The sequence below is a fragment of the Hipposideros armiger genome, unplaced genomic scaffold, assembly GCF_001890085.2.
Source record: "Hipposideros armiger isolate ML-2016 unplaced genomic scaffold, ASM189008v1 scaffold_651, whole genome shotgun sequence".
Taxonomy (NCBI): Eukaryota; Metazoa; Chordata; class Mammalia; order Chiroptera; family Hipposideridae; genus Hipposideros; species Hipposideros armiger.
Window position 1 is genome coordinate 451289 of NW_017732001.1, and position 13584 is coordinate 464872.

A 13584-nucleotide genomic window follows, 5' to 3' on the forward strand; every position below is an offset into this window, starting at 1 on the left:
AAGTCACTGATGATCTTCTCGAGTAATTTCAGTGAAATAGTAGAGATGAAACCCTTACTAGAGTGTATCCAAGATACAGTGGGAAAATAGGACTTGGAGACAGTCAACATAGAATATTTCTCCTCCTCTGCCCCGTGGTTTTGCTGTAAATGGAAAAGAGAAATTAGGTGGTGATGCAGAAATATATAGGGTTGTGAGGATGTGTTTGTTTGTTTTAAGATAGGGAACTGATAATTTTAAATGCAGGTGGAAATTATCTAGCAGAGAGGAAAAATTTGATGATATCGGGAAGGGAGATTGTGGGGGAAAGGGGTGTCCTTGAATAGATGAGTTGGGATGGAACTAGAGCAGTATTGTTAAACTTCATTCTATATAAGTATCACCTGGGGTTCTTGTTAAAATGCAGATTTGGTTCTGCAGTCTGGATTGGGGTCTGAAATTCTGTATTTCTAACAAGATTCTAGAATTTGCCTGTGTGTCTGGTCCCTGTGTTATAATTTGAGTGTAAGAACTTGGCACTATGAGCACAAGAACTAGCAGGTTATATTGGTGTACAAGCAGATATGTTAGTGGATATGGTCAGAGTTTGTGCAGTTCCTCTTCAGGTTGTTTCTGTTTTCTCAGTGGAACAAGTCATCATCCTAGAGTGAGGATGGAAGAGATGGTGTCAAATAGTCTAGGAGAATTGGGTCGATAGACTTGAAAAGTAGGATTACAGGGTTGCCTAAAGGCCTACCTGTGATTAAAGATCCTGAATTTAAACTGAGAAGGATCAAATATGGGTGTTTGTATGTTATTCTTCATTTACTTTCAGCTTCTTGGGTGCAGGTGAAGAGTAGGTGGGCAGTTGAGGTATAAAATAGCATGTATTTTGGAGGAAGAGAGGGGCAGGTGACTTATGAATGTATACAAGGCAGTTACAAATGATGGACCATGGCGTCTGAGCTGGGAAAGGAGGAAAAGGAGAGAATGCTAGGTTAAACAGTGACTATATGGTGGCCTTTTGTTTTTGTTTGTTTGTTTGCTTGTTTTGTTTTTAGTTGCAAGTCTTCTCCCAATCTTTAATTTGCCAGGGAGCTCTGTAAAATCTCCAGGAGAGGAAATCTCTGAGCTTGTGTTCTACTAAATAAATTTAGGGGAAAGATGTCTTACACTTTTGGCTAAAGCAAGTATTAGCATCAGAGATTATGACTTTATTTAAAGTGGAGGGTTCTGCTTCAGATAAGAGAGGTTGGAGATCTTAAAGGATTTTTTAAAAATTGTGTATATCAGCTCTAAAAACTATTTTTAAATGTATCCCTTTATTTCTGTTAAAACATTGTTAACATCCGTATAAGTCATACAGCTTTATCATCATAGCCATATAATAAAATATTTATATGGACAAATACAGATTTTCAACCATTGGTTTTTTGTTTTTTTTTTGTCTCTTTCTCTCTCTTGGATATTACAGATGACCATGGATGAAAAATATGTAAACAGCATTTGGGACCTTCTGAAAAATGCAATTCAAGAAATCCAGCGTAAGAATAACAGTGGTCTTAGTTTTGAGGAGCTCTATAGAAATGCATATACAATGGTTTTGCATAAACATGGAGAAAAGCTCTACACTGGACTAAGAGAAGTTGTTACCGAACATCTCATAAATAAGGTATCCAACTTTAAAGGACTATTGCTAATTATATTGAATCTAGAAAATCCTTTATACCATATTTTATTTTGACTAGAAGTATTGTTTTTAAAGGCTCCAGGAAGCCTATAGAAATAATAATCAATTAATGACTGTATTATAAAACCTCACTCAAAACTTTTAATCATCTAAATCAGAATTTTTGATAATTGAGGGAGGATGAAATTTGTGATCTATAATCTTTTCTATATAATTAAGGAAGCAAACTTTCAGTAGTTTACAAATGCTTATTAATGCTAATTACAGATAATAATTTTTTCCTTAAAATGCTTAATCAGCCCATTTTAGCTTTCTCTACTTTCTCTGTATATTTGAAAGTAATAAAACTACGTTGTTTAAAAAATATTGTATAAGACTTTTCACCATTTGAAATTGACTTTATTCATTTTAACTGAGTTTTTACTATAGAAATGCGAATTTAAAAAAAATAAAATGGTGGGCTGTTAACATTATAAAATGGTTCTTTGGTTCAAAAAAGATGTATTTGTTTTTTTAGAACATATGTTTTTATAGAGCAAACTCTTCCACTGCAAGTATGTCTTGCTTTAAGATTCTTAGATAAAATGTAAATACCACAGATAAATAAAAACTTCTCAAAGTTTTTGTGTGGTATTAGGGTATTCATTTTTTTAATTTTATTTTGAAAAAAATGGAAAAGTTGCACCAATAGTACAATGATCTCTTTTATTGTAGATTCACCAGTTGTTAACATTTTGCCACATTTTGGCCAATCTTTTTATGATACTTGTTATTACTATTATGATATTATTATTGCTGAACAATTAGAGAATAAGTTTTAGATTTACTTACCCTCAAATACTTTGGAATGTTTCTTCTAAGAACAAGGAAATTCTCTTACTTAACCAAAGAACAATGTTCAAAATCAGGCAGTTGAACATTAATATAATACTGTTACTTAATACAGTCCACATATAAATTCACCAGTTGTCCTGTGTAGCAGTGATATCCTTTATAGCAGTTTGTTTTCTGATCCAGGATCCAATCCGGGATCACACACAATTCCTCAGCCTTTCTTTGTCTTTCAGCACATTGACATTTTTGAAGAGTATAGGTTAGTTGTTTTGTAGATTGTCCCTCAGTTTTTGGTTTGTCTGATTGTTTCCTCATGACTAGTTTCAGGTTATGCATTTTTGGCAGGAATAATACATAAGTGATGTTGTGTCCTCAGTGCATCACATCAGGAGGCACATGATGTCAGTTTATCCCATTATTGGTGATGTTAACTTTGATCACTTGGTGTCCGCCAGATTTCTCCACTGTAAAGGTACCTTTTTTCCCTTTGTAATTCATAAGTAATTTGTTCAGATATATTTTGAGACTGTATAAATATCCTGTTCCCCGAGAAACTTTCATGTGATGGTTTTAGCATCCATTGATGATTCTTGCATGAATCATTATTACTCTAGTGGTTACAAAATAGTCACTTTCTATTTCTACTATTCCTTCTACAATCCTTTCTCTTAAATGGGGTTACATGAGCGGGTAGCTAGTATTTCATAATGCAGATGATTGTGTTCTTCATGCAATCAAGAGTTTTTGTTAAGTGTCTACTATGCACAACTTCTAGGAAAATACAGTGGGTGCAAAGAAATATATGATAACTATCTCTTCCTAGGTTTGTTTTCCTAGAGTTCATATCTCCCTGGTGTGAGAGATGATACCACATTTAGCTGACAGTGTGAGGCATTATTTAATTAAGTGGTAAATGAGTTGTATAGGCAATAAATGGCTTAGGAATTCCAATGAGGGAGAGATTACCCTGGGCTGTAAGATTTCCTGGGGAAAGATCTAATTGGACTGAGCCATGACAAATTTAGGATATAAGTGAACAATGTGGAAGGCATTTCAGGGATGGCGGATGTCACATGATTATATAGAAATAAGCTGAGTACATATAGGTGGTAAGTAGAGTTTAATTGAGGTATATAATAATTTGTGGGGATTAGTGGATTATAGTGTTGCAAAAATGGTTTGGGAACAAATTGGAGAAAAACTTGAATGTCAATCTAAGAAATTTGGACTTAATCAACCATGGAGGTTTATTGGAGGGTTTTAATTAGATGATATAACGAGACAGACTATTTTAGGAAGATTAAGGTGGGAATGATAGAAATGTAGAATTGGGAGAATGTTTGCTAGAAGCAGGAGAGAACCCAGAAAAATCTGAGTAAAGCAGTAGGCTGGAAATGAATGGATGATGTCAGAAATTCTGAAGTAAGACTAGATAGAATTTGGTGACTGGGAGAATTATGGTGCCACCAGTAGCAATACTACGAAGTTACAGTGGAAAACTGATTTGGAATGGGTAGAAGAAATGACAAATTTTATTTTAGATTATATTGGAAATTTTGTTGTTGTCAGGCACGTTGGAAATTCTTTTATGTGTGAGGAAAGTTGAGTGTGAGATCATAATAAGATGTTCAAGTAGGAATATCATATGTTTGGAAGCACACAGGTTTACAGCTTGGGCAGGAACTCAGAAGTGAAGCTCCACATTTGGCATTTGGTAGCATATGTGAGGAATAAGGACTGGAATTTAGAGAAGGAAAATTCCAGAGTCAAGGGATGACTCTTCAAAAGCAAACTGGGGTTTAATAGGCGTGGGAAATCAAGAAGACTGATTTAAGAAGCTTGGTATCAAAAGAAAGAAAAAATAGATTGGAAGAATTTTGCTTAAAGATCTTGAAGGGGAGAAGATTGGGACAGCTGAGTTCTTGGATGTGGAGACAGCATGGAATTGAGAACTCTGGAGAAGTAAAGGTAGAAGAGGGACTTGCTCTCATTTGCCAGAAGTTCTGTAGGGAATGATTATAATCACGACTAACTCTTCATTACCGTGTGCTAGGTCCAGTTCTAAGACTTTTACATGTATTAACTTAGTTAATGGATGCAATCCAATGAGACAGATACTACTATCTCTGTTTTACTAGTGAAGAAACTGAGGCACAGCGAACTGGTGATTTGTCCAGATGCACGTAGCTAGGAAGTAAGTAGCCTAGATGGAACAGTTTTCAGTCAGTGTGGCTGCTGGCTGAGTCCTAATTTCTCTGTAGATCTGTTCCTGAGGCATAGCGAATGGATCAAGATGCAGTAAATAGGCTTATTGAGGGTGCGTAGGAGGCTTCAAGGACATTGGCTCAGTGTTTGGAAATCTATACTCCTTTACATTCCAGGTCTTGGTTTACATAATTAAAATGAAGGAATTGGCAGTAATATCTCTGAGACTACTTGGTTCTAAAACTATTATGAATCTAATTGTTAAGCCATGCATCTTCTGAAAATGAGCTGAAGAGACTTGGAGTAGCCCCCATGGGGAATATGCTAAGGAATTGCCAAGTGAGGCGAAAGATAGCTCAGTAGGAAGTGGCCTAAATGTGTGAATTTTTTTTTTTGTTTTTTTAAGCAGTCTTTGCAGCTTGGGCACAGATGCGGAAAAAACCATCTGTAGTTACTGTGCTAGGATTGAGAATTGGCTTGTCTAAAAAGTGAGGAGAGGAGGGAGGCCAGAGTGTGAGGTCAGTGTTTAAGTGATTGATTTTTGAACTCTGCAACATGGTTAGGTAGAAATTGAAGTCATGTGAATAAATAACTCCATGGTAACTGTGAAAGCTTTAGCATATTTTAAGTTGCTTAAAGTGGTCCTAAGTCTAAGATTAACTGTCATTTCAAAATACAGTCAGTTCCCTATAATATATTCCAGAGAACATGTAGTATTCAGGTTGATTGTACTAAAGAATTTAAAAGTATATATGCTCAGTTCTTAAGTTTATTTTTTTTACACAGGCATTAATGATATATCACCGGTATCTGAAAATGTTCTTTAATTTTTTTCTTTCACTAACACTCATTTGACCAGCTTAAAGTGTCAGTTTCTGACTAGGAAATGTACCAATTATAGCAAATCTAGTGAATGATTTCAGTCGAATGAATTTTTTGAATTTCTGCTAGTATCTGTGCTTTCATTTTTGTGTTTTCCATTTCATTTTTACTCTTTATGAAAAACTTAACTGTATAAATAAAGTACTTCTGTATGAAGGAGACACTACCAAAAGAAGTCTGTTAACTGACAGGCAGGGCCATCATACAATAGTAGCTTAAAATGTTTGTCCCCTGATTTAGGAAGCCTCAAATTCTGCCAAATGAGACTTCTAGGAAGGTTTCCGATAAAATATGCTTAAGTATGGTTTACATGAAAATCTATCACCTGTCTTAACTTTCCACCTTCTGACTGGAAGGTAAAAGAATGAATGGTTTAGGGTTCTGTGGTACCACAGTAACTACCTCAGTCGCAGAATATATCTCTTTTTGTTTTGAAAGCATTGCTACATGGTCTGTTCATCAATTTTTTGTTCGCCTTGCTTTAAGCAGTTAGCTGAACTGCCAAATACACACACACACACACACACATATGTATATATATATGTATATGTATAATTTTTAAACAAAGCTATTTTCTACCAAAGTGAACCTTTTAGTGCACCAAACAGCTGGAACCTGTCTTTCATGTTGAAGAATTCAAAGGAAATACAGTTTTTACATGGATATGGGTTTATTATAGTTTGTTGGTATCCTGATTTCAAGATGAGCATAGTGAACATTTTGAGGAACGTTTTTGGTAAAGCAGATTGTCACAGACTGCCAGAGGGCAGGTGAAGGGAGGACACTTCTTTGGTATGAAATAAGTTCATAAAATGGAAGCAGGTATAGAAAAGCTAAATGCTGTTTCTCTTACTTGGGAGTATTTTCTCCCTATCTCTAGAGGAGTGTTCCCTTTGAGGAAACGGAGACCCAAAGGAAATCAGTGGCTTTGTCAAGACCACAAAGCAAAACTGTAGGTGTGATGTGGCCTTTATGCCTCACCATAAGAAAAATCTTGACTTATTTTAGTAAATACATAAACATTTCAGAATCCACAGGGGTTATTTTCCTTTAACATTTTTCTTCTAAATAGCTTTAAAAGCGTGGTTAAACTGGCATAAAAAGTTCTGCTACCTTTCAGTTTGAAGAATTTTAAAATTATAGATTATTTTGTAAAAGCCTCGAAAGTATCCATATAAGACTTATCATAGAATTCAACATTCAGAAGTATTCATTTGCTAGGCTCTGACCTAGGCATAAGAAATCTATTGGTAAATAGAATGCATCTGATCCTTGCACTCATGGAACAGATAAACAAGTAAACAAATGTTTAGTTATAAAATATAATGAAGAAATCAGGATATAGTGACAGAGAAAAATGATGAGGTCACTCACTACACAGGTCGAAGGGCTATTTGAGGAAGTAGTGATGTTTGAACTGGGGCGTGAATGAAAAAGGGGCTCATGAGAAAAGTGGGTTGAGGAGCATTCCAGGCAAATGGAATATCTGTCAAACGTTTTTTCTGTAAAGAACCAGATAGTCCATATTTTCAACTGTCTGAGCCATACATTCTCTGTCATGGCTCCTCAGTCTACTGTTGTAGCACAAGGAGAGCAATAGACCATACATGGTGAGTGGGCGTGGCAGTATTCCAAGGAAACTATTTTAAAAGACAGCAGGCCATCTTTTGCCAATTCCTGGACTAGAGAAATGGGCGGGGGGCGGGGGAACTGTTCTGATTGGGAAATTAAGAATTGGCAGTGGGAAAGAATGCAACAGATGAGGTCAGAGAGAGAAGCAGAAGCTGGGTCATGCCAGGCCTTAAAGCCAGCATATAAAGGTTTCATACTTAATTGTACATTAGGAAACCATTCATGGATTTTAAGCAAGACAGCGATAGGATCTGATGTAGGTTTTTAAAATATTACTCTGGTTGCTATGTGGTAAATAAGTTAGAAGGTCCAAGAGTTACGAGAGGGAAAGAAAAAGGAATAATCCAATAGTTCAGGTCAACGATGATGGTGATCTTGCATGAGTACAGAGACAGTGGGGATAGAAAATAGTTTGCAGATTTAAGATATATTTTGGATATAGAAAGATTAAAGATGGATTATAGAGAATAAAGAAGAGGGAAGAATCCAAGATGATTTCTAGGTTTTGGGCTCTTGAACAACTCGGTGATTCCATTTTTTGATTTGGGGTAAAAAAGGGAGCTCCATTTAGACAGGTTAATTATAAGATGCCCATGAAATTGCATATGCAAATTCAGTTCTCTGAGAAGTTTGGACTGGAAATGTAGATTTGAGAATTATGAGCATTTAGATCAGCGGTTCTCAACCTGTGGGTTGCGACCCCTTTGGGGGTCGAACGACCCTTTCACAGGGGTCGCCAGGTACTCGTATGTGGGCGTATCTGCATGTGAGCCTGGAGACGGATAGAGGAGCAGTGTCTCGGTTCCTAAGACCATCGAAAATATGTGTTTTCCGATGGTTTTAGGCGACCCTTGTGAAAGGTTGAGAACCGCTGATTTAGATGATACTTAAAGCCCTGGAAGTAGATGAAATCACAAAGAAAAAAGAAGCAAGGGCTCCCTATTGAATGAACCCCGATGAATTGAAACATTTCACATAGTTTGAGGATTGCACTGGAGACTGAAAAGTGGCTAGTGTTAGTGGTTAAGGTCAGCTCTAACCTTAAGTTGTAAATTTTAACATTTATTTATCTAAGTTGTGGTTTTTCGTGTGTGTGTGTAGAGTTTTAAAATCAGAAATAGGGATGATCAGTTCTGTTACTTGTGGGTAAGGTTAGGTAAGGGTTGAGTGGTTTCTTAAAAATTTTTTCTAGAGATTTGTTGAGGTATAATTGACAAATAAAAATTTTAAGATTTAAAATTTTTCATTTGGGAGAGCGTCTCCTTTTAGAAGATTCTTATTTGGGGTTCAAACTTGAGAGACAGTCTCTAAGCTTATAGCACAGTAACCAAGGGCATGCCTTTTTTTATACCCATTGTTGAGCATTCCATGTTTACTATTAAGAAATAACTTAGGGGCCGGCTGAGTGGCTCAGTGGTTAAGAGCTTGCTCAAGAGTGTGAGCTCTGAGCAACAGGGTTGCCGGTTCAATTCCCGGCCTGTGCTGAGCTGCCCCTGAGCTGCCAACAGGTGGCAGGATAGCTCAGCTAAAAAAAGAAAAAAGAAAAAGAAATAACTTAGAAGTAGCTGCAGTGGAAAAGCACTGGGTAGAAAGTAGGGAGAATTGGACTTTAGGCCTAATTCTCCACTAACAGTCTTGAATAAATTGCTAGACTTTTCTGAACTTCAGATTATTAATTTATAAAATGAGATTGGGGTTCATTTTGTTAGCCTGAATGAGCCTTAAAATTATATAATGATTGCATGTCTTGACAGCTTGGGTTATCAAGACTTAGGGAGATCATAGTCTTTGCAGTGTACCATTGTTCATTCCTGTATCATAATACATATGGGTTTAGAATAAAAAATTTCCATTTTTAATTGTCAAGGGAGAAACTTTCCTTTGTTTTAATGTGTTAAGAATTTTATCTCAATTCTGTGATGCTTAACAGGTTTCTTAGGTTTGCTTTATGCTTAGTTTTCCTTTCTCTTTCAAATTATTACTTTATAGTAATAATTGACTACATGGCAGCCTCATAATAGAGCTTATAAAAGCTAATTCTCATACTTTTGAAGGTTTGTTTTCCTCTTAGAAAACAGCTGAACAAGAAAGATGTTGACTTCAACTCTATTAGAAACAGCTTCTTATTGATAAAAAGAACACTTACTCCAGTGGCTTCCAAAATCTTTCTATCCATACAGCCTATTCTTTAAATAATATCTTACTCTGATTGGATGGGAAGAAGGCAAAATAAGAGGAGCTTTCTCCTGCTCACTTTGATTCATTCAGAAAACTGACTCTTGAGGACCTACTACGCGACAGGCACTGGTCTACTAAGCATTTGCCATCTATCAAATTCATGTTTTGGTCTTAACATACCTTGAATCTGTGCTTTGTAATCCTGCTCAGTTCTAAGCTCTTTGTTTTATAGGTAGGGAAATGGAAGCCTTGAGGGGGAATAGTTTCAATTTTTAAGTGATTTTATTTGGGGTTTTTGGTTTTTGGGTTATTTTTGTAAACTAAAGTCTTATGCAGTAACACTCTACTGTTTATTTTTTGTACATAGGGTCTCATTTGCTGAAAGTGATATCTATGTATACTATTGTTTTAATTTATTAATTAAATACTGTTGTTTTAATTTATTAATTTTTCTCCCCAGTTTTACATGGAAAATGAAAAGAGTTAGAGTTTTAGAGATTATGTTTATTTGTAGGTAAATTAAGATGTTTATGTGAGGGTACTAATTACATGTGGAAATGAAGTTGGTAATTTTATGGTAAGCTGAAGACTATTTTGTAGGCCAATTAAACAGACTTAGCTTTTATAATAAAGCTTTTTAGTGCTTTTCCTTTCTTCTTCGGCAAATGTGAATGAATGTATAGAGACTTTTTAATGGCATTCATGTACAAAATATGTTATAAATATGATGATTGCAGTGAATTATGAAGGACTGATAGAAACACTTAGGAATAAGATTTTTGTTAGCAAAGACAGATTCAGAGGCCCACAGATACTGAGTGTCTCCGTGTTGCAGCCACCAAAAAATAATGAAGACACCATGCCTGTCAGCAGGAAGCCCCCAGTTGTAGAGAGGTAGTCACATTTGAAGGGGGATAACTTTGCCTGAGGAATCCAGGACAAGGTAGAGAGAGGAACTCACTTCTGATGAGCCTGAAAGGGTTATTAAAGATACACCATGCTAATGAACAGAAGCAAAAGACAATCTCAGTTGGGAAAATGGCATGAGTGTAAAAGGCAGGGAGGTGTGAGCACTGGTGAGGTAGGTCATTGTAGATGGAACATAAAGGACTTCAAGTGCATTTGTAGGAAATGAGAAGAGTAGTTAGTTGGATTAAATTTTGAAAGTCATTGTGGGGGGTTAGCTTTTATTCTGTGGGTGGTGGGAGCCATTGGTTTTTTAATCTTTGAAAAGAGACTGAAGCGGAGAAGTTGGAGTAAAACGTTTAGCAGGAGTGCCATTTTCAGTGCTTCATTCTCCTGCCATCTTGTCTTATCCTTTTTTCTAACTTAAAGTTGCTGGAAGAAACTGAGAACCCGTTAGATTGAATATTGGAGTTGCTTAGGATGATGACAGGAGTCAGAAGAGAAAGGCTGTGAGGTAGGTGTACAAACCCATGAAGAATATGATATGGAAGAGTTACTTGATGAATATGATATCGAAGAGTAATCACAAGAGGAAGAAATTGTTGGGGATAGGGTGGGGAATAGGGATTATTAGAGAGTCAGGAAGATAGCAGCCATGGGATATGAGGGGTATAGAAAGGAAGCTGAGTAGCTTCCACCTTGAAAGGATTAGAAAAGATGTTCCGGGAGAGCCAAGTTTATCAAGTGTTATTTAGCAAGTTCACCCATGCTAAACCAGCTATTTCCACTTACATTGTTGAGTAGACTATGAGTACTGTGAGTGCAGGTACCCCTCTCTATCTTGTTTTCTGTTGTATTTTCTAGTGATATTCTTTTAATGTGTATTCAATAAGTGAATGAACAAGCAAGGACCTATTTCATTAACCGTTGTGTCTCCTGCCTCTTTTTACATAGCTGGCAATCAGTAACTGTCTATTGAAAAGAACCTCTAAGATTAATATTAGCAGTTAAATGGAAACTATCATGGTTTATATTGTGAACTGCCAAGATGTGTTTTGTCTTCTGTATGTGGGGTAATACCTCTGCCTACCCAAGTTAATTACTGAATCTGACCGCTTTTTAAGCAGAGTGTGTTTCACCATTTAAAAGCACAGTGTAATTTTTAGGCTATATACATACCTCTGGTTTTTTTGAGACTGGAGTTTGTCAGTCTACTGGGTACTAGATCCTGTGACTTCGTACAACTGTAGTTCTTTTTTTCCATGCCACTCAAGAAAACAAAAAACTAACTGCCATACTTTATATATGTTTTACTATTTACTCTGTCAGGGTCCCCACTGTTCGGTTTAACTAAGGTACTAATGCTATAATGGTTTTTAACATATATCTTATTGTCTTAGCCATTGGAAATGGAGTACATTACAAATGATAATTCATATTATCCTTCTGTGATATACTTCTTTTTGCTTTGTTTCCCTTTTCAACCAGTAGGTTAAAAGCTACCTTTTTTTTTTTTTTAAGATTTTATTGGGGAGTTGGAGGAGGGGAACAGCATTGGGGAAGGGGGACAGACAAGTTGCTATCCTTTTGTTCTTCAGTCTAGTTGTGGAGGATGTCGTTTCACTGGCCCAAGTTGGTAATATCATTGTGCTCTTCCCGGCTGAGGCAGTTGCTTGCCAGCTATTGGATGGCTACTCACAGCGGCTTACGAACCTGGCCAGCCCCACTGCAGCCTACACCATTGCTGGCGACTCACAGCAGCCCAGCTCCAGGTCGAGCTGTTGTTCACCATCTTAGCTGTAGAGGGCGCAGTGTCACTGGCCCATGTGGGATCCGAACTGGCGGCCCTGCTGCTCAGAGCTTGCACTCCCAAGCCAACTCTTAACCAATGAGCCACTCGGCCGGCCCAAAGCTACCATTTTTTCATGGCATTACTTTTTACTCAGAAAAACCCTGGTTTTCTAAGGTGTTTTATTTAAAAAGTTTAAAAAGAGTATCTGAACTAAGAAGGTATTTTTTTAATGTGATGCCAAATTTAGATGAATTTTTTATTTGCTTGAACATGTAGCAAATTTTCTTCATGAAATTATAAAAATGTCCTAATTCTCATTGTGTGACACCCCCCTTTGAACCTCATGACTCCTCTAGTGCTAGTCATTGTATTCTACTTTGTATTGAGGTCACATGAATGCTAACTGTTGTGAGGATCCTCTTTTCTCCCTTCCCCATAGAGATGATCAAGTGGCTGAATGCATTTCGCATCCCCCATAGTGCCTAGCATCCTGCTTTGCTTGTTGGAAGTAATCGTTAAATATTTGAATTGTCAGTTTGGGGAAAGATTTTATGTATTCTTTTGAATTAAGAGCTTCACTTTGGATACTTAAAGCGAACAGTGAGTGGGGAATATTGCCCCTAGGAACGAATTTGATTTTGAAATTGCAAGTAGTGTGCTCTTTGTGAAATGCTTAAACTTACATTACTGGTTATATATACATTAGTAAATTACTAATAGAAGAATCTTCCAACATCAATTAAGAAAAAAACTTTTCCTGCAGTGGCTAGCTTGTTTTGTTAATGATAATGGCATAATTCCTCTGATCAATATTGCCACTTTTATTCTAAAAGTTTGTTTAATGAAAATAATGAGAACAGTCTTGTCAATCTAGAAAATATCAAGAGGGCAGTGAATTTTATATCATTCAGGAATCACTTGTCATTAGTGAATTCTCGAAAAGTTTAAATATCTGCAGCAGTTAAGATTAATTCTCCTAATCTTAGTAGAAGTTTGCTTTGAAATACAGGAATCTTAAGGTCGTTATATGTATTATGAGAGATAGCAGCATCTATTCACCAAACTTGTATTGAATATACAAATAATAGGAGGTTGACTGCATTACAAGCTCCTCCAAGTACAGAGTAAAATAATTCCTTTTAGTTATGGAAAATGTATTGTCTTTTGGATACCCCTGGTCAGTCGCAGAATGTGAAAGAATTTACAAGATTCAAAAGGAATAGAAATTAGAATGTTTATTCAAGAAGAAAGGTGCCAGCAAAGAAGCTGCCAGGGGCAGACAACTGCACCTAACTTCAGGTTAGCTTTTTCTTATATAGGAAAGGGTAGGTACATTTTTTTACAGCAGGAGATGTGACGTCCACCTGACGTATAGACTGAGGTCATTTGATTGACATGTGCAGGTTATATAACTAGTTTCTTTCTGTGCATGCTGTTACCCATAATGCATACAGAAAAACCTATAGGGGCGCCAAGCCATAGTGTT

General features: G+C 36.5%; 1 protein-coding gene across 2 annotated transcripts in view; it reads left to right on the plus strand.

The window, feature by feature from the left end:
* Positions 1–13584, plus strand: part of CUL3 (cullin 3) — a 95030-nt gene that overhangs the window by 19677 nt on the left and 61769 nt on the right. Inside the window, exon 2 of one of the 2 annotated variants that reach the window (XM_019626009.1) lies at positions 1454–1651. The exons of the other annotated variant lie outside the window; for it this stretch is intronic. Within the exon in view, the coding sequence (XP_019481554.1) occupies positions 1454–1651 (198 nt within the window). The remainder of the gene's footprint in view (positions 1–1453; positions 1652–13584) is intronic. 2 annotated transcript variants of the gene reach the window in all.